Here is a 25,165-nt window from a genome sequence, read left to right as displayed (position 1 = left end):
ACGCTACGATCAAAGCCAGGATTGTTTTTTTTTTCAGGCTTCCCAGCCTAGAGGTGAGATATGGGGTCTTATTGACCCCATATCTCACTGTAAAGAGGACCTGTTATGCCATTATCCTATTACAAGGGATGTTTTAATAGGAATAAAAGTGATCAAAATTTTTATTTTTTTGCGGAAAAATGTGTTAAACTAAAATAAAGTAAAGTAAAGTGAACAATAAAATATGTATATTTTTTAAAGTCCCCGTGTGCTCGCATGCAGAAGCGAACGCACACGTAAATCCCGCCCACATATGAAAACGGTGTTCAAGCCACACATGTGAGGTATCGCTGCAAACGTTAGAGCGAGAGCAATAATTTTGGTCCTATACCTCCTCTAACTAAAAACATATAACCAGTAAAAATATTTAAAACCTCGCCTATGGGGATTTTTAAGTAGCGAAGTTTGGCGCCATTCCACGAGCGTGTGCAATTTTGAAGGGTGACATGTTGGGTATCTATTTACTCGGCGTAACTTCATCTTTCACATTATGCAAAAGAAAAAATAGTAATTTGCTACATTTTATAACAGAAACAAAGAAAAATTCATTTTTTTAACAGAATTTTTTTTTCTTATAGCGCAAAAAATAAAAAACCCAACGGTGATTAAATACCACCAAAAGAAAGCCCTATTTGTGTGAAAAAAAGGACGAAAATTTCATTTGGGTACAATGTTGTATGACTGAGTAATTGTCATTCAAATTGTGAGAGCACCGAGAGCTGAAAATTGGTCTGGTTATTAAGGGGGTTTAAGTGCCCAGTGGTCAAGTGGTTAAAGGACCGGAAACAGTAACGAACTGTGTAAAGTCTGTGTAAAGAGCTTAGAGCCGAGACAAACTGCTATAATGAATCAGCCGTCTCCTTCCTAGCTGCTGTCAAATCCACCACAGCAAGAGGGGAAGGGGTGCAGACTAGACTTAAAGGAGTCGTAAAGCCTCCAGGTTTTTCCCTCTAATGCATTCTTTGCATTAAGTTGAAAAAACTTCTGTGCTGCAGCTGCCCACCAGAGCCCCCCTTTTTCTTACCTGAATCGAATCGTTCCAGCGACGAGCATGAGCCCAGCAGCTCCAGCCATTGTGTCTCGGTCCTCATTGGATAGATTGTCAGCAGAAGGAGTCATTGGCTCAAATCCAGTGACATGAGATCGGGGGCAGGGCTGAGTCCTGCGGTCTGTGTCAAGGGACATAGCAGCAGCACTCATGAGCGCACCCACGCGGGTACCCCCATAAAAAAAGCTACTCCTCGTGGGGGCACCCGATGAAGAGGAGGGGCCAGGAGCGCCGCCGGGGGAACCCCAGAAGAGGAGGATCTGGGCTTCTCTGTGCAAAACCCTTGCACAGAGCAGGTAAGTATAACATGTTTGTTATTAACCACTTCAGCCCCGGGCCATTTGGCTGGCCAAAGACCAGAGCACTTTTTGCGTTTCGGCACTGCGTCGCTTTAACCGATAATTGCGTGGTTGTGCGACGTGGCTCCCAAAAAAAATTACGTCCTTTTTTCCTCACAAATAGAGATTTCTTTTGGTGGTATTTGATCACCTGTGTGGTTTTTATTTTTTGCGCTATAAACAAAAAAAGAGCAAAAATTTTGAAAAAAACCCAATATTTTTTACATTTTGCTATAATAAATATCCTCCGAAAATATATATATATAAAAAAAAAACTTTCCTTAATTTAGGCTGATACGTATTCTTCTAAATATTTGTGGTAAAAAATCGCAATAAGCGTTTATTGATTGGTTTGCACAAAATTTATAGCGTATACAAAATAGGGGATAGTTTTATGGCATTTTTATTAATATCTTTTTTTTACTAGTAATGGCAGCGATCAGCAATTTTTATTGTGACTGCGACGATATGGCAGATACATCAGACACTTTTAGCACTATTTTGGGACTATTCTCATTTACACAGGGATCAGTGCTATAAATGTGCACATATTACTGTGTAAATGTGACTGGCAGTGAAGGGGTTAACCAGTAGGGGGCGCTGAAGGGGTTAAGTGTGTCCTAGGGATGTGTTCTAACTGTAGGGGGGATGGGCTATGTGTAACGACACTGATCACCGCTCCCGATTACAGGAAGCTGTGATCAGTGTCCTGTCACTAGAAAAGAATGGGAAAATGCTTGTTTACATTAGTATTTTCCGTTCTTCCTCTCCGTGAGACGATCACAGGTATCCCCGCAGACATCGATTCCATGGAACCCACGGTCACACTCACTGAGCTCGCGGCGGGCGCGCACACAATGGGCAACGTATATATATATATTGATCTGCCCAGCTGTGCCATTTTGCCAATGTATATCGGCATGAGCCGGTCGGCAAGTGGTTAAAAAAAAAAAGGAACCTTCACTTTAAAATGCTCCGAGCCACATGGGACAATGTGCTACGTGTACCTTGTCCCGTAGGAGACAGGAACAGTAAAAAAAAAAGAAGAAGATAGATCTTCTTTAAAACTTCAAATATTTGTCAATCTCCTTGTGAAATGGTTGTTGGTTTTGCTCAAATTACAGTTGGGTTATGCATGTTACATGGATAGCTTAAATTCAAAACTGGTAAATAGATTTAGACCAACTAACAATGGCCATAGGCAGATCTAGGAACTTGTGTTCAGAAGTACTGCAGCTACTGTCCTACATAAATACAAGAAGCCGCACGGAAAATCCAATTCAAATGATTATCTACATTTGGGGGGGGGGGGGGGGGGGTAAAGCCTTTAAAGTACTATTTGTCATAATTGTCAAAGTATGACAGTAAACATAGAGTGAGAACCACACTCAGAATTCATAACTAAGCTCTGATTATAGGGTTACTGTAATTATCGCATTTTTTTTATAAAATTAAAGGCAACTTTTAAGAGCCACCAAGATTGTACACCAATGTAAAGTGCTGCTGTGATTTCTTGCTGTCTCTGCAGCGCCTGTGTGTGCATTGCAAGATTTTTGACACACAGAAAGCTTTGAATGGAGTCCCACACATGACTTGCAAAAGTATATATATATATATATATAAAAATATTTCTATGCATCACAGTTGTCAGGTAATCATAGTCATAAATGGTATAGCAAAACACCTTAGAATAGATAAAGAAATATAAATCTTAAAATAACAGAAGTAAGAGATTACAGTGCCTTGCGAAAATATTCGGCCCTATTGAACTTTGCGACCTTTTGCCACATTTCAGGCTTCAAACATAAAGATATAAAAATTTAATTTTTTTTGAAGAATCAACAAGTGGGACACAATCATGAAGTGGAACGAAATGTATTGGCCTCTTGGCCAATAATCATCATGCTGATCATCATTAGTCATTTAGGTCAACATTGGATCATTCAGAGATCCTCACTGAACTTCTGGAGAGAGTTTGCTGCACTGAAAGTAAGGGGGCTGAATAATTTTGCACGCCCAATTTTTCAGTTTTTATTTGTTAAAAAAGTTTGAAATATCTAATAAATTTCGTTCCACTTCATGATTGTGTCCCACTTGTTGTTGATTCAACAAAAAAAATTACAGTTTTATATCTTTATGTTTGAAGCCTGAAATGTGGCAAAAGGTCGCAAAGTTCAAGGGGGCCGAATACTTTAGCAAGGCACTGTACATATGTAAACTTATTTGTACGTACCCTTCAATCAAAATGATTTACAACATAATGTATAATTATTAAATAACATTTAAACAGCAACAAAACAAGTTACTTTATGTTTCTGGCCTCGTAAAAACGCTTGGAAGTTGTAATCATTGGGAAAATATTAATTCAAAACAAGCCCTGTTTCCCATCAGGCCAGTTGACATGCATTACAGCAGTGTACACTAAACAAACAAAAAAACAAAACAACTTATGGCATGAAGTATGTTTTTCACTGCAGGCATGCAAAGCTTGCATGGAAAAAAAAAGTAACAGTGCTCTGCACTGTTTATAGCACATCAGCGCCTCTGTCATCACACTGCCCTCCGGTGGCTGTGTTTAACACAGTTGCTGGTGTGAATGTGCCCTAAAAGGGAACCTGTCAACTTGCCTATATAGGGCAGTATGACAAAAGCTTTTGAAAGACCACTCTCAACTCATTTATACTAACCTTCAAAAAACGTCCTTAACGCTCTTACTCTTTGTAGCTGTTACAAAATACCCCGTACTTCCAGGTATAGGGTAGCATGTACCATGATCCCCTCCACTGCTTAGGCCTAAAGACCAGTCTTTAGACATAAACAATGTTAGCTGACGGAGGGGGGTGACATCATTGCTGCTTGTAAACTCCAACCTAAGCATATTTTTCAGAGGCAATAAAAGGGGATGGACTTTAAAGAAACCATGTCTCTTTGAATGGTTAAGGTGACAGGGTCTCTTTAATACAGCTGGCTTCCTGCACTCTGAAGAACATGATATGGAAGTTTTACATGTGTACATTTGATTATATAACTAGTAGCTTTTTTTGTGTTAAGCAGCTTGTATTTAAAGTGTTACTAAACCCAGGACCCTACATTCACTATATCTGGTCTCCCATAGTACACAGAAAATTAAAATGCAACTATTTTAGAAAATATAAACTGCTAAATACCTTTTCTCATCAGTAGTCTTGTGACTTCTATCAGTGTCTAGTTAAAGATTGTAGAAGGAGTTTTCATTCTCCTCCGGCTGTCCTATGAGGCTGCATGACCTTGACCCTCTGCCTGGACAGTACTGATTGTCCTTGTGCCAATCACATGCACCCTCCCAAGAAAAAAAAAACTTTCTAGCAATACACACCAAACTGAGCATGCACAGAGTTCCCCCAAGGCTTTGTTCTATCAGCATATGAATTGGGGACTGTGGAAGAAGGGGAGGATCAGAGACGACCGGATCAAACAGCTTTTTTACACAATGCAAAGGATTAACCTCTTAGGTTCCACAGTATAACAGGCATGTCTTGCTACATATACAGACTGATTTTACGGTTTTGGGTTTAGTAACACTTTAATGTTCACTGATCACTTAAGAGCTGTCTTTAGGTTCAGCCTATTGAGATGTACTAATAGCAAGCATGAGTCGCAGATGTTCAAATGTGCATCTCAGCAATTAGTATTCTATATGGACAAGGAACAACAAGACCTTTGCATCTAAAGCAGGGGTCTAAAACTGGCGGCCCTCCAGCTGTTGTGAAACTACAAGTCCCATCATGTCTCTACCTGTAGGAGTCATGCTTGTAACTGTCAGCCCTGCAATGCCTCATAGGACTTGTAGTTTCGCAAAACAGCTGTAGGGCAGCCAGTTTTAGACCCCTGGTCTAAAGGGGTGTCCATATGAAAGCAGATTGCAGATCAAATACACATACGGTAGAATGTAATGCCCTTAATGCATTAAAAAATGCACTGAACTGTAAATCTTCTCAGTAGTATAACATACAGTACCGTGCATTTTAGCAATGCAAATTATAATTTGGCACAAAGACGTAAAAAAAAAAAAAGCAACTCAATGCTTAAAAACTACTGAAACCACCAAATAACTGTAAGTATTAGTTTTCTTGGAGCTAACGTTATTTCAGTCCATTTTGTCACTAATAACTTGATGGGAACCAAAAAATATGCATCAGTGGGCAATAATATTTAGAAAAAAAAAGCAATATTGATAAAATTCATAGGTCTTTAAAAAAAATATATAGAAATTTGGCACAAATTAAAAGGAAAGTAACTATAGGAGTAATGCCCAAACCCCATTTAAGGCACACAACAAAAATTAACACACATGGTATAAAATAGAGTAAATAATACAGTGGTGTTAAGAAAAGCAACCAAACAAGGTGCTTTCATCTTCTACCTTCACTAGAAGATGACAGATGGGTGCAGACTCTTTGCTTTGGGTGAACAGGTTACTTAATGCTCGTTTTTGTAAGAGCATCTTGCCAAATTTTATCAAAGGGGCACATGGGTCAGTCACAGTATCTTCTTTCTATTGTCTACAGTCACACCTACCAAACATCCCTAGTTTTAAAGGTATGATTTTTGGATTCTAAAGGGGGTGGAGACTGGGAATGGTTTTGTGGGAATATGGGAGTAGTAGATTGGCTGAATCTGGTATAGATTTATCACAGTAGTGCCTAGACATTTCCTGATTTAAAGCGGGGGTTCACCCAAAAAAAATGTTTTAACATTACATTCAGCGAGTTGTGAGAATGACATTAGGCTGTTTTTTTTTAAACCCTTGCCGTGCATACCGTATTATCTATATTTTCACCGCGGCTTCCGGGTATGTAATCTGCGGGACTGGGCATTCCTAATTGATTGACATGCTTCCGACCGGCGCATACAGCGCGTCACGAGTTGCCGAAAGTAGCCGAACATCGGTGTGCAGGCGCCGTATAGAGCCGACTCGCAGTCCGGCTTCTTTCGGCAACTCGTGACGCGCTGTATGCGCCTGTCAGAAGCATGTCAATCAATTAGGAATGCCCAGTCCCGCAGAGTACATACCCGGAAGCCGCGGTGAAAATATAGATAATACGGTATGTACGGCAAGGATTTAAAAAAAAACAGCCTAATGTCATTCTCACAACTCGGCTGAATGTAATGTTAAAACATTTTTTTGGGGTGAACCCCCGCTTTAACCACTTCCCGTCTAAGGGTAAAATAAATATTAATGCCTAAGCACAATTTTGTTACTTTGGCATGTGTCAGTAAAACCCAAAACACACTGATACAAATCCAATTTTTTTTTTTTAAATAAAAAAAAATCCTGCCCAAAATATACTGAAAATTACCTTTGACCTCTACTTTACCCAAACGCTAACCCTGGCACTGACCTAGATCAAACCTTGATCTAGGTATTTTTCTTTATTTTATATTTTTTTTATTATTATTTTACACACAGTTTTTTTTTTTGTTTCTCTGCAAGGATAGAGAGAGAAATACGATGTAACTCTCTCCTCCATTCAGAGAAAGAAAACACAAGGGCTACCACAGTGATCAGTTAACCGGGAACTGGGAGTTCTGGGTCTCGGTAGTTAGTCCGGGACCTTGGGTCCCCAGTGAGTCCCCCGTCTCTGTGCTGAAAGTGCACTCCCAGCACAAAGACAGATATGTATATATGTGGCTCCACGGGAAAAAAAAACAGACCAGTGAGGCCACATATATTCGTACTGTTGGTGAGAAGGAGTTAAGATTTTAAACTGTTGGGGGGTATGCACTGAACTATGTTTCCTTGACAGTACATTAAAAATGAAATGCTGACAAAGGAATAGAGCACTGTTTTCATTATTTCAGTCCCTGATGATTGTTGAGAATCAGAAAAATACAGTTGGTACCTCAGTTTGTCAGAAACTACAATATCAATGGTGAATCTACACCTGGAGCAGCATGTGCCCCATGCATGGCTAGACAGGGGTTTTGTGGGCCCCTTACATCATGGTTTGCTTCCAGATGATTCTGAAACAGGGCTTATCGGAAGCCTTACCAAGCACAACAATGTTCCAAGACTCACACATGAAAGGACAAACACCACAGGACACAGCATCACACTACACCCTGTGACGAAGGGCCTTGGCTTGTAAACTGTCTGCATGTTCCAAAATTGCATTGTTATGACCTGTGGTTTCTTCTAGAGTCTCTTAGATTTCTCAAGTCTACTACAGACAATGCCATTGTTGGCATTTTTAGGTGACCTCTTTTCACAAAAATTCATTCTGCAATAAGCTTTACTTCAGTAATTTTAAAACAACTCTAAAAATAAATTATAGGCTTTGGTCAAATGCCAATTTTTCTCCCAAGTATTGACTACTGAGTTCTCCAGAAGCAAAAATATATGGACTGTAGAATACAAGGAATATTCCCATCATCTTGATGATGAAGAAACAAATTTTTTCTGTTGTTCTTCAATCCTTTCAATTAAACACTTAACTAAAATAGGGTCTACTTTAGGATCAAATTTATTTCCAAACCAATGTTTTGAAGTAAGAAGCCATCTTAACTCTGCAGCCCCATAAATGCAAACACTGCGAACATAAGTGCCAGTGCATGGCGGATAATGGCTTTCCTCGAGATAGCTCCATTTTACCAGACGAGTTTTACTATCAAGGTCTGTTACATCTCCTTGTGTTCTTGGAATCTCACCTGGAACCCCAGGCATACGGACAAGGGTTGCCCAATAATGTTCATCTGGGGAAAAGGTATCCTTGTTCCACTCTAAAAATTCAGCAACCAATCGACTTCCAAAAATGTACTCAATGAAAGCACGACTTAAAACAAAGTAAGCACTTCCAGAGTACATTTCAATATCAGTGGGTGGTGGACTCTTCTGAGTAAATGTTTTAATGGGCATTTTCATGTAATCGAGACTTAACACGAAAAATACCTGGTGGTGATAGATATAGCGTTGTTTCTTTAAATCTGTTGGCCTTGCTGTCTCAAGCATGTTCTTTCCATTAAGTTTTTTTAATTCAGAAACAAGTTCATAGTTTGACTTGAGCGGCATGTCCTGTCCACACAAATTTATGACATACTTCCACTGAACAGGGTGGGCCAGCAAATCAGACAGACAATTAAGATCTGCTTGCAGCCTGGAAAAATGGGCATAGATCACCTTTTCAAGTTTAGATGCAATAAAAACATTGGGAAAGCAGCTGGCTAAATTGACCATGGCTCTCTGGAATTCAGGAGTTGATTTGAGGTCATAATGGATACAGTACACATTAGTTGGACTGTATATTGTATGCAAGAGACGTTCAACATTTATAGAATCCTTATGTACAACTATTGAATAGGCTATTGGAAAGTCCACTTCTTCCTTTGAGAAAAGCTTTTGATGGTACTGCCTTAGATTTTTATAGGTTTTACAGTCCTTTGTCATTGCTGAAACTTTTTCATCGTCAAGGTCGTATATGTGTCTCTGCCGAAGTTGTAAACTTTTCCCAATCTCTGTTGGTTCTAACTCAAATATATCTGTACAGTTAATGCTGCTGGAGGGATCATGTGGTTGGCCATTTTTAGTAATACCAAAAAAATATAGCTGTGGTTCCACAAAATAACTTTTGGATTTGGGAAATATAAGTTCAATGTTCATAAGTTTCAAGATACCTAGTATAGACACAGAGCATATGAGGAAGATGACCCTCTGTCGTAAAAGAACCGATGTACAGCACTTACACTTCTTCATTCTGTCGAAAGATAAATGACATGAAATATAAATGACACAAAGCAAGAATGCATTTAGTAATAATGTTATGCCCTAAAATATTTTTATTTATAGTTATAGTCAGCCTTCCTTTTTGTGATTGACAAATGCCTAGCCTAGCAAGTGGCGTTTGTAATTTAGCAAAGGTGAGGCAATAAAGAATAACCATCAAAGGTAAAGTAAAGGCCTGTCTGCATTTCCTCTAGATCCCTCTTGCCCAACTTGCAGCCCTTTGGCATTTATTATATGTCCTACCCTGCAGACAGTAATCTTTTTTTTTTTTTTTTCGCAAGTCAGTGAAGAAAAATAGGATTTTTTGTGAGTACAAAAAATCCTATTTTCTCTTAACGTCAATGGACGGACACAGCTCCTTAAATCTTGACAAGTGGGACATTCCCAAGCAGTGTAAAAAAAACGAGGGGTGGGAACAGTATCAGTAAAAAACAATTTAACTTCACCCCAAAACAAGCAGAGGTCCTCAACGGAGGAGTTGCAACTTTAACCAGCCGCCTGCAAAACCTTGAGGCCGAAGGAAGCATCAGAAGATGCACTCACATCAACCTTGTAAAATTTGGAAAAAGTGTGAATGGACGACCAAGTCGCCGCCTTGCACACCTGTGAGACAGACGCTTGATGTCGGAAAGCCCAGGAAGCACCAATTGACCTGGACGAATGTGCCGTGACCGGAAAGGGGGCGCCCGCCTCCTAAGAGCATAGGCCTGTATGACGGTCTGTCTGATCCAAGAGAAATGGTGGCTGACGAGACCGCCAGGCCCCTTTGTGGACCAGACCCCGACACAAAAAGTGAGTCAGATCTTCGAAACAGAGCCGTAGCAGACAGGTACACCTGCAAAGCGCGTACCACGTCTAAAGTATGAAGCGCAACGCTCCTAGGATGCGCCGGCCGAGGACATAAGGATATAAGAACAATGTCCTTATTCAGGTCAAAGGCCGAAACCACCTTCGGGAGAAAGGAAGGTCTGCGGGCGCAATACCGCCTTATCCTTATGGAGGATCAAGTATGGCGACTTACAAGACAAGTCAGAAACCTCTGTCAGAAACCCTTCTGACAGAAGCAATGGCCACCAAAAAAGGCCACCTTTTGAGATAGTGTCAAGAGAGGAAACTCTCTGATGTTTCCAAAGGGAGGTTCCTGAAGAACCGAGAGCACCAGAGTCAAAACCCATGGGGGAAGATGTGGTTCAAGAGGGGAAAGTATATGACGAACCCCCTGCACAAAGGTACCCACCAGAGAATGGACTACCAAAGGCCGCTGAAAGAACACAGCCAAGGCTGAAATCTGTCCCTTAATGGTGCTTAATGTAAGTTTCTGATCCACTCCACTCTGTAAAAACAGCAGGACCCTGGACACCTAGTACGTCCATGGACGCCACCCCATCTCTCCGCACAAAGAGATGTAGGCCTTCCAGGTGCGATGGTAGATCTTCCTGGAAGAAGACCTCCGTGCCCTCAGCAAGGTTGAGATGACCGAGTCGGAAAGACCCTGGTCCCTTAACATCTGGCTTTCAATAGCCATGACGTTAAAGCCAGCAACTTTAAAGCAGGATGAAGTATGGGACTTTGAGACAGAAGGTCCTCCCGCATTGGCAGCCGGCAGGGCACATCCGTCACCAGGCGACCTTGGATGCTGCAGCTGAGTTCCGTGTTCCCCCCTGATGGTTGACATAAGCCGTGGCGTTGTCCAAATGAATCCTGATCGGGCGACCTAGCAACCTAATCGACCCGAGGAGAGGCATAGCCTGATCGCCCGGAATTCTAGGACAATGATCGGCAGACGGGATTCTTCTAGAGTCCATCGACCCTGGCCGACTGGACCCCCCAGATGCCCCACCAACCCGTGAGGCTGGCGTTCATCGTAATCACCGTCCACTGGAAGGGAACAAACGGCTTCCCGGACCGAAGAGCCGGGGATCTCAGCCACCAATTGAGAGAGACTCTGACAAGGTGGCTTACCTGAATCTGACAACCTAGAGACAAAGGAGATTTGTTCCACTTGCATAGTATCTCCTTCTGCAAAACACGAGTGTGGAACTGGACATACGGTACCGCCCCGAAGGAGGCAACCCTCAGGCCCAGAACTCGCATGTAAAAATGGAGAGACGACAATTTGCGAGATGCCAACATCTTCACTGCAGACTGAAGAGTCAGCAACTTCTCCAGGGGAAGAAAGACCTTCTATACCAAGGAGCCCAGAATCAACCCTAGGTATTCCAAACGCTGAGTCGGCACCAGGACCAACTTCTGAATGTTTAACACCCACCCGAAATCTTGGAGGGTCTGGCTGGCTATACACATATCTTCCCCTAATTTTGAGCCAGAAGCTGCTCTTAGAAGAAGGTAGTCCAAGTAGCCCACGATTGCAATGCCTCAGCAAAGCTAGGATAGGTGCGAGCACCCTGGTGAAAAGTCTCGGTGCTGACGCTAGACCAAAAGGAAGGGCCACAAACTGATAGTCGTCCTCCCCTATCGCGAGGCGCAGAAACCTCTGGTGACTTGCACAAATTGGGACATGCAAGTAGGCGTCCTTGATGTCCAAGGACGCCAGAAGGTCCCCTGGATGGAGCGCAGCTACCACCGAACGAATGGATTCCATGCGGAACTGCCCTACTCTCACGAAGGCATTTAGGGCTTTGAGGTCCAAAATTGGATGGACCCCATCCTACTGTGGGACCACAAACAGATTCAAATAAAAACCCTGAAACCTCTCATCCTGCGGAACGGGTAAAATTACCCTGCAACTTAGCAAGTCCTGCACTGCCCCTAACAGGACAGACCAACAAGCCGGAAGGAGAGGGAGACTTGAGGGAAAGAATCTGTTTGGTGGATAGGAAAGAAACTCTATCTTGTACCCCGAAGAGATCATGAGTCGGGCGGGGGCAAGACTTCATGCATTGGCGGATTTCGGTGCCGGTTAGTTCGACTTACGAACCCAGGGATGTTTCCGTCCCCCAGCAGAGCCTTTGTCGGCCTGGGAGGGTTTACCCGCGGGCCCTGACTGGCAAAAAATACCACTTCTGAGTGGGAAAAGAAGGACCCTGCTAACGGCAGGGGTCCTTCCCCCTGGTAGACTGAGGGAGGAGAGTGCTCTTACCCCAGTGACATCCCTGAAAATGTCATCCAGTGAGGTACCAAAAGGCTTCCCATCCTTAAAGGGTAATTCTGCCAGGGCTCTTTGTGGATGCTTGGTCAGCAGACTAGCATTTTAGACAAATCAGGTGGTGCAAAACCACCGACGAAACAGAAGCTCTGGATATCAAGGGTCAGTGTAGCATCACAGACATATACAAGGCCCTCGACCAGCCAAATAACTACAGGAGGCAGTTGGTGCTCCTCCACAGTCTGGTGCAAAACCATTGCCCATTCAGTGAGTGTCTGAGACACCAGGGTTGCAGCCACAATAGACCACAATGCAGACCCAAGCATGGTAAACATGGAGCAGGTCAGTGCCTTGACCTCCTATCAGTATGGTCTTTGAAGGCAGGGGTCCCTTCTATAGGGAAAGTGGTCACCTTATGGCAACTACCACTACCGGAAGAGAAGCCCATTTTTTCAAGAGGCTCTCCTCAAAGGGGTACCGAACCGCCAAGCGCTGAGGAACTACAAAGGACTACTGCGGCTTATCCCATTCCTTATCAATGAACTCGTCAAAAAAAGGACACATAAGGAAAAACCTTCACAGAGCAGTCTGATTTGTGTGACCCAAAAAAGGCAGATCCCTCAGAGGATGCCTCAGCTGCACTATCCAGCTTAAGGGAGTCCCTTACAGCATTAATAAGCGCACTCACAAGTGCCCTGTCCTGACCCAAGTGAGGAGTCTTCCTCACAAGGAAGGTCCTGGTCCACTTCCACAGACAACACAGAACCAGGGACCTGAGCCACAGCCAGGTCCTGGTCTGATTTAGAGCATTTCAATGGGAACCTCGGGTGCAGGAGCACCAGCTGCCACCTCTGGCATGTTTGGGGAAGAAGAACCAGACACTGACTCCATAACCAGACAGCTCTCAGGGACCCATCCAAGACCTGAATAAAGCCCACCCTCCTTGCTGCGCTGACCAGGGGTTACCCAGGGGACTCACCAACCACAGGAGGAGACTGTCTAGCGCCGCTGCCCGCCCTCAGAACACAGCGTGTGTGTGAGGAAAAAAGCTGTGAGGTAAAGCTGTGAGGTAAAATCATGAGGCGATCTGTGCTGCGCGCTGTAGAAGCCAGCACTAGAGGCCAAAACCACCTCCAAAATGGCCGCCGGACGCCTCAGATGGAGCAGGGCATGGCCACAGTAAAATGTCCGACCGCAATAGTAAGCTGCGCCATAGCGTGACCACAAAAAAATGGCTGCCAATGGGATTTCACAATGATAACAGCAGAATACAAAAAAATGGCACCGGCGCTGCCAAAATGGCGGCAAAATGCTGCAATGTGGATGAGAAGGCCTAATGAGGCCTTTCTGAGTCAAACACACCCCCACAGAAATACACAGGCCTAGACACCCCACAGTCCCCTGGTGGGAAAAGGAGCCCCCCCACAAGGCCACCCCGGCAGCGGCAGCAGAGCAACAGAGGGAAACATGACAGAGAGCAGGGAAAGGAGGATAGGAGGACCCCCTTACCCCAGGAATGCCCAGCCATACCGACCCGCCGAGGCGGGAAGGACTGTACTTACCCGTCCATGCGAGGACAGGCATACAACCGCATTGGAGTAGCTGTCTGCCCGTTCCACTGTGAGTGAGACAACACCACAGCCCAGTCATGTGTGGACCCCGGAGCAAAAGCTCACTGGCCACCCCAGGAGTCATAGGGTATGTCATGGCAGACCCAGCCTCTTAGCAATGGTGTGCTCACGCTAGCTGGCCGGACTGAGGAGACTACAAGGATCTATATATCCAGCCTGTCTCTCAGCCGACAGTTGATAGAAGATTCTCAATAAAATAAAGAAAATAAAAATAAACATTTCCTCAGGGTGCTGGGCCCAAAGGGAGCCATATGTCATTCTACTTTGCTAGGCAGAAAAAAACTGAGGCTGCATGCTGCAGGGAGGAGGGTTATGTCCGGAGAGACCGCCCCCTGAGCGGGGCTGTTCAACTCTGTTAAAGTAACATGTATTTAATTATCTAACATGTTTCTGCCTAGTCCTCTCCTGTGAACAGGAACCCACTTGTCAAGATTTAAGGAGCTGTGTCAGTCCATGGACGATAAGAGAATTTTTTTTTTTATACCATCTCTAGTACTTACAGTATATAGTTTGGCTTATTTTACACTAACTTATTTCTTCTCAGCTGTCCATCACTTTTTATGCTATTACAGTATATCCTTTTATATTTGAAACTGATCCTGCTGATAGACTATCAAATGTGGCACAAGTAATTTTTAAGAGGTCAATTAGGAGCATAAATTTGGAAGCATTGATCTATAAAGTGATTTTAATAGCAGTGATTTCTAGCAGTCTCTTGTAAAGTATCTCCAGTATGAGACTGTCTCCAGAAGCATGTCCCCAGTTTCCAAAAACTCCAGTTGCATGGACCACCTCCTATAGCATGTCTGCAGTCTCTAAACATCTTTTAGCGTGCCTATAGTCTCTATCCATTTGCTGTTTGATGTCTGACAGCTTTTTCTAGCATTACATTTACTGAATATTATGTGTGTCCCTTTAATTATATCAGGGGCTGCACTTAAGGTCCCCTATATCAAGTAAGATGACCCAACACTGTTTTATGTGCTTTGGGTTCCTCCCAAGTAAAAAAAAAAAAATACTTTGCACCCAAAGAGCTGCAATCTAAACTTGGCCTACGCTGTGTGTTAATGACTGATGTAGAGATGTTAGAGGTATGAACTTTTGTAAATGGTTCACTGTTCTCTGCATGTTAACAATTTATAAATCAATGACGTTTCTATCTATCATTGCTATTTTCCTACTATTAACTTTTTTTTTTAGAAACACATTTATTGACACTACAGTATGTCTAAATTCTTTTGCTAACTATGCAGTTTCCAGGTCTTTCAGCAGAATGATGGACAAAGTGATTACTGAAGTAGTTTCCTTTCCCCTGCTCTGACACATACATACTGTCACACTGGCCTAAAAACACTGCAAATATTTTATTTCTTCAGCTGATCGGCTGTTCTGCTGAAGTCAAAGCGGCAGTATTTGTGCTGCCTAATGCAACAGTTAATGGAAAAGCACTTTCCACTATTCAAGCTTCTTTTTATGATGGCATTTTTCTAATTCAATCCACCACAGCAATGTAATCATACTGTGGAGACTAGATTTTACAATTTACCTATTTTAAAACGATAGATCGACAGACAGATGGAGCAAATTATATATATATATTGGGAAAAAATTCAACAGACAAGTCGATGGATAGATGGATACAGCGGGTAAAATAAGCATTAAAAACGTCACCATTTTTTAGGTTAATATACTGTATATTATATCTAAAGCTGCTATTGACGTGAAATTTTCACCACTAGTTGATAACATCTCATGCAATCCATACATACAAAGGAATCAAAACAAAAAAGATCAGAAATGACGTTACGTGTAATAAAATGAAATAACATAGGGAAAAGGTTTTGATCACATGAAGAAAGAGAGGTGCAAAAAAGCATGGAAGGCCAAGACGCCAGCTGAAGGTGTCACACAAGAAACATCTCTTGATGGGTAAAAGCAAAGTGCTCTCTCAAGACCTTTGCAGCCCTATTGTTGCAAAACATACTGATGGCATTGGTTACAGGAGGATTTCTAGACTTCTGAATGTTCCAGTGAGCACTGTTGGGGCCATACTGGTTTCTGTTTTTTCGGCTAGAAAATAGAGTCTCGTGCATAAAAATGATGTTATATTTGTCAGTGTCAGCATCTGGAAAAATACCCAGTAGGCATGATTTGGGGTCTAGAGTCAGTGGAGACCCCATGTTGTCATGAAGGAAATCCACCACCTGTTTCCAGAATCCCTGCATGTAAGGGCAGGACCACAGGAGGTGGTAGAATGTGCCTTGGTTCTCGATTACATAATAGACATGTGGAGGGTTGTCCTTGATTAAATTTAGCCATCCTTACGGGTGTGAGGTATGCACGGTGTAGTATGTTTATTTGGGTTAATCTGTCAAATAATTTGGGCGAGACAGCTTTGCATGTGTCCAGTGCCTCATTCCAGTCTTCGTCCTCTAGGTTCCCTAGGTCTCCTTCCCATCGTGTTTTTCTATTATAGCCTATTTTTGTTGACGAGGGAGTATGTAGCATGTTATAGAATATTTATATTAATTTCTGGGGCTCTTCACTTTTGACTACATCCATTATAGGATTGCGGGTGGGATAAGGTATTGATTCTGGGAATTGGGAATAAATAGCAGGATGGACTTGTAGAAATCGGAAAAACATGCGATTCGGGAGGGTGAATTCTAGTTTTAATTCATCAAAAGTTTTCAATGTGCCAGCAGTGAGTGCGAGAGGTAGAAAACTCCACCTCTACACCAGGCCTCCGAGTCTAGCACAGTCAAGAACTCTTGGAGTGTTTTATTATGCCAGATGGGAGAGTAGTCGTTATGTGTGTATATGTCTAGTTTGACAGAGGTCAGTCTCCATATCTTTCTATAATGGTTTAGAAGGGAGTTACGTTTTTTTTTTTGATAATATCTTCGATGCCTGCTGCTATAGCACAGATGGGGTCTATTGTCAGTTGGGCCCAGGCAGGGAATAGGTGTAAAGTAAATCTCTTCCTGTCAGTCTTATCTATATGAAACAATTGGCATAGTTGGGATGCTAAGTAGTATAGACTGAAGTCCCGGCAAGATCAGTGGGATTTTTGAGTAGTCGCCATGCTAATTTATGTCTATTCTTCCCCCAATACAGAACACGTGTATGTGTGACTTGCTGTAGCTCCATCGTCTAGCAGTTTGGCTGATTAATTATAGCCCGCCTCGCAGCAGTCTGTGCATGTTTTTTTACAATACCTCTTAGCCACCTTCTCCTTCTCCAATTCTGCAAAGCCAGACAAAATACAGTTCTCTTATTCCAAAAAAGCAGACAAATACATCTATGTTCAGAAAAATAGACAGATCTCTATTTTAATGTAGGCCTCGGACTGCTATTCCCTCAAGCCACTGCCTGAAGATTAGAGGTAATACAATCAGTAATACTGTTGTGGATGATTCCTCTGAGATGCCACTGAAATCAGTTACAAGTAAATTTAATTTCAGCTTGTTTCATGGTTGCCACAGGAGACATCATGCTGGTACCTGTAGATTTGGCATTCTTATCCTAAGGATAAGCATGGAATGAAAACTGCATCCTCACATTACATTCTGCAGGAACCTGCGAAATGCTGCCACTGAGCTACCAAAATGTTTAAGGCCTCTTTCACACTGGGGCGGTGGGGGAGTCGGCGGTAAAGTGGCGCTGTTTTTAGTGGCGCTTTACCGTCGTAGGTATGATTCATTTAGGGGGGTTAAAACAGGCAGCGAGGAGACAACATATTGCCTCTTTACCGCCTGTCAAATGCCTCTAAAAAAGCGATCTGATCATGAATTCGCTTTTCAGAGGAACGGCATTTTCTTGCTGGTACTATGAATCAGTTTTGGTTGTACACATGTAGGGGGTCAGGATCAAAAGTAATATGCATACATACACATGCATGTAAACACACATGTACGCACATACACATATATAAACACACACACATACATACACACACACATATAAATATATATATATATATATATATATACACATACATACACACATATATAAACACACACACATATAAGTACACATACACACACACACATGTACACATAAATAAACACACATACATACAGATAGTTTTTAAAAAAAACAGCAGTCCTTTATCTTAAAGGAGAAGTCCAGCTTGAGTTTGTTTGGCTGGGCTTCTCCTATGGGTCACAGGAGTGCAATTAGTTTTGCACGTCTGTGACCTGTTTTCAGCATAGAGAGGACTGAAGTCCGCTCTTTGCTGAAGTCACCAGTTTCAGTCCAGGCACCACGTCAACCCGACAATAGGAGATTGGATCCACCAGTGCCTGGACTGACACCCGTCTCAGCCTCTCAGCGAGCCACTGAGACATCGAGCCAGCCGCTCCCTGCCCCTCCACAGCTTAGCGCTCCAGTGAGCGTGGAGGAGCAGAGCGGACAGCTGCTGATTGACAGTCAGCTGCCCTCTGCTCGGGGAGCTGTGAAAACCGAGCCATCAGTGATGTTCGATCGCTCGGTTCTAAGTGTAGAGAAGCGCCGGGGGGACAAATGCAGCATTGAACCAATGCTGCATCCACCTAGGTAAGTATGATGGAGGAAAAAAAAAAAAACATACTTCTTTAAACACTTCCTGCCAGGTACTGCACTGTAGGGGGAGGCAGAGAGCAGAGCACACACTGTGCTTTGCACTTTAGGTGTAAACGCTGTGACCAACTCCCCGCAGTGCCAATTTCTTGTTTGGCTGAGGATCGTGGAGCTCGGTCTCAGCCGCCATTGCCGCTCCTTCTATCTAGTCATACAGGGGGCTCACTCCCTCTATCTTCCCATCAATTCTGATTAGCTTCCCTGTCCCTGCTGAAGAAAAGCATCCCCTCAACATGATGCTGCCACCACCATGTTTCACGGTGGGGATGGTGTTCAGGGTGTGCACACACATGCCACACATGCATTTTGCTTTTAGGCCAAAAAATTTAATTTTGGTCTTGTCTTCCACGTGTTTGCTGTTTCCCCCAGATTGCTTCTTGCAAACTGCAAACGGGATTTCTTATGGCTTTCTTTCAACAATGACTTTCTTCTTGCCACTCTTAAGGCCAGATTTGTGGAGTGGGCGACTAATAGTTGTCCTGTGGACAGATTCTCCCACCTGAGCTGTGGATCTCTGCAGCTCCTCCAGAGTTACAATGGGCCTCTTCTCTGATTAATGCTCTGGCAGGTTTGCAGTTGCTATCCATACTCTTTCCATTATCGGATGATGGATTGAACAGTGCTCTGTGAGATGTTCAAAGCTTGGGATATTTTTTTATATCCTAACCCTGCTTTAAACTCTCCACAACTTTATCCCTGACCAGTCTGGTGTGTTTTTTGGCCTTCATGATGTGTTTTTTTTCCACTAGATTTTAGATCAGAGAGGTATCAGAGTAAAGGGGTACAAATCCACTCCACACTTTTCAGATATTTATTTGTAACAATTATGTGCCACTTTGTGTTGATCTATCACACACAATCCCAATAAAATTTTTTACGGTTTTGGTTGTAACATGACAAAATGTGGAAAATTTCAAGGGGCATGAATACTTTTCAAGGCACCGTGGGGGAGATTCAGATAGAAATACGACGGCGTATCTCCTGACGAATATGCAAATGAGGAGATCTGCCGATTTAGAAACGAACACCCGCCCATCGCTTTTTTTTTCCGTCGTTTGCGTTCGGCTTTTTCGGGCGGATAGTTACCCCTGCTATATGCGGCGTATCCAATGTTAAGTATGACCGTCGTTCCCGCGCCGAGTTTTGAATTTTTACGTTGTTTGCGTAAGTCGGTCGCGAATACAGATGACGTAATTTACGTTCACGCCGAAACCAATGACATCCTAGCGCTGTCATTGGGAGCAATGCACGCCGGGAAAATTCGCGGACGGCGCATGCGCAGTTAAATCGGTGCGGGGATGCGCCTGATTTAAATACTACACTCTCCCTAGCCGCAAAATTTGAATTCCGCCGGGGGATTTACTATACGCCGCCGCAAGTTTTGAGGCAAGTGCTTTCTGAATACAGCACTAACCTCTCAAACTTGCGCCGGCGGATCGTAAATCAGATAGATTACGCGGATCTAAAGATCCGCTAATCTATCTGAATCTAGCCCAGTATGTGTAAACATTTCAAAGCTGCACTGGCATTCTGCAACAGGGAAAGATGGAGCAGCAATGGTACACAGCTGTGCATGTAGATACAATCCACTTCCTAATGCACTGGATCCACACAACTGAAAAAGCAAAAATGCGAACATCCCAGGCAAAATTTAGGCTTTCTTGCAGGGACTGGTTACCACGTGACAAATGTTGGAGGATTTTTTAAAAAGGAAGTGTAACTGTAGTGAATAAATCAAAGAGCTGAGACCTGGAACATGCAGGTCATCGTGACACCTAAACTCACATACAGTAGATACCCGTTTCATAAACTTTGGCTTATAGATATCACCAGAAAACTTTTTATTTAATATTTAGATATTAGCAACAAAAATCTCCAGCCAATGTTTTGGGACCACACATAGCCATTTCACATTAGCTGAGTGATGGAGAAAAACTGAGAAAGAAGAGAAACTTTGGAATACTAGTCAGTACCAGTTTGCATCTCTGGGTCTCCCACGTGTGCTCCTACTGAGGAGACTTAAAGGGTAACTAAAGGAATTTTTTTTTTAGCTAAATAGCTTCCTTTACCTTACTGCAGTCCTGGTTTCATGTCCTTATTGTTCGTTTTTGCTTTGATGTTGCTGTAATTCCTCTCTGTTCTGGACACTTCCCGGTTGTCTGTTTCCTGATCACCACAGTACTGGGAGATTTCTCACTGTGGTGATTAATCAAGGAGGTGTGATTACTGTGTGTAAGCACCAATCCAGTTTCGTTTTACAAAGCATCACTGCCCTCTATTGGCTCTTTGTCTTTGTACATCAGAGAACCAGGAAACAACAGCAAAAACGAAACTAAACTGTAGGTACATTATATGATTGGTTTTTATCTATTTTTAATCATTTTTAAAAGGAATCAGTTAACTATTATGTCTCTATACCCTGTAAACAGTCATTTCAGTTACATTTTTTTTTCCTTTAGTGACCCTTTAAAATGCAAAATTATAGTTAGGACTGCAGTATACAGAGCGCCTTGACGGGGCCTGCAGCTTACACATGCATTTGCAAATGCGTGCAACTAAACCTCTGTTTTTAACGCACACAGACAGGTGAATTTGGTTGGTTGCTGATTGGTCGGTAAGTTTGAGCCTGGATATTCTATTTTTTTGTATGTATATGCGCCCTTTCCAGCACTCCTTATTGTATAGACCAGTCATAGGTAGGGGCAGTGACTTTTGTTTGTTGTATTTATGTCATTGTGGTCAGGCAGCACACTGGCAACTTTGCTTCCATGTGCTGAGTGTGCAGTATGCTCCTGCCCCTTTAATGAGGGTTGGGCTACCTCCAGTCACCTGCCCCTTATCTATCCATCAGCAGTCATGTGCTCCTACTGAGGAGACTTAAAATGCAATGTTATAGTTAGGACTGCAGTATACAGAGCGCCTTGACGGGGCCTGCAGCTTACACATGCATTTGCAAATGCGTGCAACTAAACCTCTGTTTTTAACGCACACAGTTAGACAGGTGAATTTGGTTGGTTGCTGATTGGTCGGTAAGTTTGAGCCTGGATATTCTATGTTTTTGTATGTATATGCGCCCTTTCCAGCGCTCCTTATTGTATAGACGAGTCATAGGTAGGGGCAGTGACTTTTGTTTGTTGTATATATGTCATTGTGGTCAGGCAGCACACTGGCACCTTTGCTTCCATGTGCTGAGTGTGCAGTATGCTCCTGCCCCTTTAATGAGGGCTGGGCTACCTCCAGTCACCTGCCCCTTATCTATCCATCAGTAGTCATGTGCTCCTACTGAGAAGACTTAAAATGCAATGTTATAATTAGGACTGCAGTATGCAAAGCGCCTTGACGGGGCCTGCAGCTTACACATGCATTTGCAAATGCGTGCAACTAAACCTCTGTTTTTAACGCACACAGTTAGACAGGTGAATTTGGTTGGTTGCTGATTGGTCGGTAAGTTTGAGCCTGGATATTCTATGTTTTTGTATGTATATGCACCCTTTCCGGCGCTCCTTATTGTATAGACCAGTCATAGGTAGGGGCAGTGACTTTTGTTTGTTGTATTTATGTCATTGTGGTCAGGCAGCACACTGGCACCTTTGCTTCCATGTGCTGAGTGTGCAGTGTGCTCCTGCCCCTTTAATGAGGGCTGGGCTACCTCCAGTCACCTGCCCCTTATCTATCCATCAGCAGTCATGTGCTCCTACTGAGGAGACTTAAAATGCAATGTTATAGTTAGGACTGCAGCATACAGAGCGCCTTGACGGGGCCTGCAGCTTACACATGCATTTGCAAATGCGTGCAACTAAACCTCTGTTTTTAACGCACACAGTTAGACAGGTGAATTTGGTTGGTTGCTGATTGGTCGGAAAGTTTGAGCCTGGATATTCTATGTTTTTGTCTCCTACGTGTGTGGATGTTGCTTCATTATGTAAAACTCAATCAAATCAGAATAATTTTTACATTTTAGAATTGGGTGCCTCAAGACTGCCCATTATTTTGGAGGGTGCCTCGTAACTGTCTATAATTTTGGTGGGTGCTTTGAGACTGTCCATAATTTTAAAGGGTGCCTTGACTGAAAAAAGGTTGAGCAACACTGCTCTAGAACAGTCTTTATCAACTTTTTTATCCCTGAGAAACCCCTGCTAAAACCAATTAATTGGAGGTCAGTGAAAAATTAATTCATGACAGGTCAGTGGGAAAATGTCCCTTACATTGATGATCAACAGGAAGAATGCCCTTACAGCAGTGGTAAAAAATGGCACTTTAACAAGCAATAAGATCTTTGGTGTCATGCATCTAGATCTGTCACGTGGCACTGGTTTAGGAACTATACAAGCGCTATCGAATGGGAGCTCAATCAGCCACAGCTGAAGGAACCCCTAGCAACTTCTGGAAGAACCCTGGTTGAGAGTGGCTGCTAGGGGGAGAACAGATGCAATATCTACATTGAAAACTAGATAAAAATAACCATTAGTTTAGGGATTTTAGTCTACTTACTCAGTTCTTTAATAAAGGTCGCTGGCAGGAAAGAAGTCCTGGTGAAAGCATGGCAGCTCCCTGTAACATGCAGAGATTCAATGATTGTAGTACAGATCCAACAATAAATAGCAACAGAGGTGTTTTTATATAGGCAATAAAACTTTGTATTATGAAAGTCACAAACAAAAATACAGAAGTAAGGATCATGCTCTGATTCAAAAGAAAAGCTTAGAGGAGGAATTATAAAGCTTGAAAGACTACAAAAGACTTTATAAAGGCCTGGGTATTCATTATTTCACAATAACATCAAGTGACTGTTGGTGATAGAAATACAGTACAGTTCTTATTAAAAAAAAAAAAACTGTATTTGGAACGTGCCAGCTATATACTGTCGAATATAATCATAAACATGCCAATTTATTGGCTCATCAAAAAAAAAAAAAAAAACAGAGCCAAAGTGTACGGTATGTCAAATGACAATTTGGGGGACATATATTATGCCGCGTACACACACTCGGAATTTCTGACAACAAATGTTCGACGGGAGCTTTTGGTCAGGAATTTAAACCGTTTGTAGGCCCCATCGGACATTTGTTGTCGGAATTTCTGACAACAAAAATTTGAGAGCAGGTTCTCAAATTTTCCGACAACAAAATCCGTTCTCGTAAATTCCGATTGTGTGTGGACAATTCCGATGCACAAAATTCCATGCATGCTCTGAATCAAGTAGGAGATGGAAGGGCTCGGTCTGGTAAAACTAGCGTTCGTAATGGAGATAGCACATTCATCAAGCTGTAACGGACTGAAAAGCATGAGGCTGAAAAGCACAAATCGGCTCTCACCAAACTTATACTAACACGACTGGTATTGAACTTCCCTTTTCTAGTGCCTTCGTACGCGTTGTATGTCACCGCGTTCTTGACGTTTGGAATTTCTGACAACGTGTGTGACCGTGTGCAGCCCTCAAAATTAACACTCGCCTGCTCGCATTTTGCGAGTAAATTTTGAGGGCTGGCGAGTGTGGGCTGCCTAGGAGCAGGAGGGGCGATCAAGGAGAGGAGAGTGGTGTTGCCGCTGCCGTTGCCTGGTCCCCCCCACACTGTTGCAGACAACCTTTTATGGGTAGGAGAGGAGCCACCGCGTTGTTCAAACCGCAGGGAACATGACAGCTTTCAATTCAATAGCCGCGTTCCCCGCCGTGCGCGTCATATACAGCCCCTCCCCCTTGTCCATGAAACTTTGATAGACAGATCACCCATCCCAGGATTGGATGGGTGATCTGTCTATCAAAGTTTCCCGGACAAGGGGGGAGGGGCTGTACATGACACGCACGGCGGGGAACACAGCTATTGAATTGAAAGCTGTAATGTTCCCCCTCGGTTTGAACAGCGCGGCGGCTCCTCTCCTACCCAGCAAAGGTTGGCTGCAATAGTGTGGGGGGACTCTGGCTGCAATAGTGTGGGGTGGGGGGACTCTGGCTGCAATAGTGTGTGGGGTGGAGGGACTCTGGCTGCAATAGTGTGGGGTGGGGGGACTCTGGCTGCAATAGTGTGTAGGGTGGGGGGACTCTGGCTGCAATAGTGTGGGGTGGGGGGACTCTGGCTGCAATAGTGTGGGGTGGGGGGACTCTGGCTGCAATAGTGTGCGGGGGGGGACTCTGAATGAATGAATGAATGAATGAAAAACTTATAAAGCGCGGCGCATGCGAACTGAATCGCTTCTGGGCGCTAGTTGTTCGTGTCTCATGACATCAAAAGAGCAGAGTTTTGATCTGTCTTCTGAAAGTCAGGTGGTTTTCCTCCAACCGAATGCTGGTTGGTAAAGCGTTCCATAGTCTAGGACCCTGAAAAGCAAACCTTCTTTCTCCTTTGGACTTGTATTTGGTTTTTGGTACCCTGACCAGATTTTGGTCGGTGGATCGCAGAACGCGATTCGAATTGTGAGGTTCTATCTTGTCGCAAAGATATTGCGGAGCCTTCCCATGGATGCACTTATGTGTCAGGCAGAGTGCTTTAAATGCAATTCTGTCTTTTACTGGCAGTCAGTGAAGGGTTCTCAACGAAGGTGAGATTGATTCCCATTTTTTTTTCCCAGTCACCAGTCTGGCGGCCGTATTCTGAACGACTTGCAGACGGGAGATTTGGTACTTTG

At 43.2% G+C, this 25,165-nt stretch overlaps 1 protein-coding gene across 1 annotated transcript in view; it reads right to left on the bottom strand.

Moving 5' to 3' along the window:
* Positions 1 to 6,601: 6,601 nt before the first annotated feature.
* The window catches only part of GCNT4 (glucosaminyl (N-acetyl) transferase 4), a 60,946-nt gene continuing 42,382 nt past the window's right edge, over positions 6,602 to 25,165 (bottom strand). The window contains exons 2-3 of the mRNA XM_040341379.1: positions 23,033 to 23,092; positions 6,602 to 9,155 (exon numbers count right to left, since the gene is read on the bottom strand). Coding sequence (XP_040197313.1) covers positions 7,835 to 9,154 — 1,320 coding nt within the window. The 5' untranslated portion in view covers position 9,155; positions 23,033 to 23,092 and the 3' untranslated portion in view covers positions 6,602 to 7,834. The remainder of the gene's footprint in view (positions 9,156 to 23,032; positions 23,093 to 25,165) is intronic.

This window comes from Rana temporaria, chromosome 1 (assembly GCF_905171775.1).
Source record: "Rana temporaria chromosome 1, aRanTem1.1, whole genome shotgun sequence".
NCBI classification, from domain to species: domain Eukaryota; kingdom Metazoa; phylum Chordata; class Amphibia; order Anura; family Ranidae; genus Rana; species Rana temporaria.
Note: the sequence above shows the minus strand (reverse complement) of the source record. Positions and strands in the feature narration are given on the sequence as shown.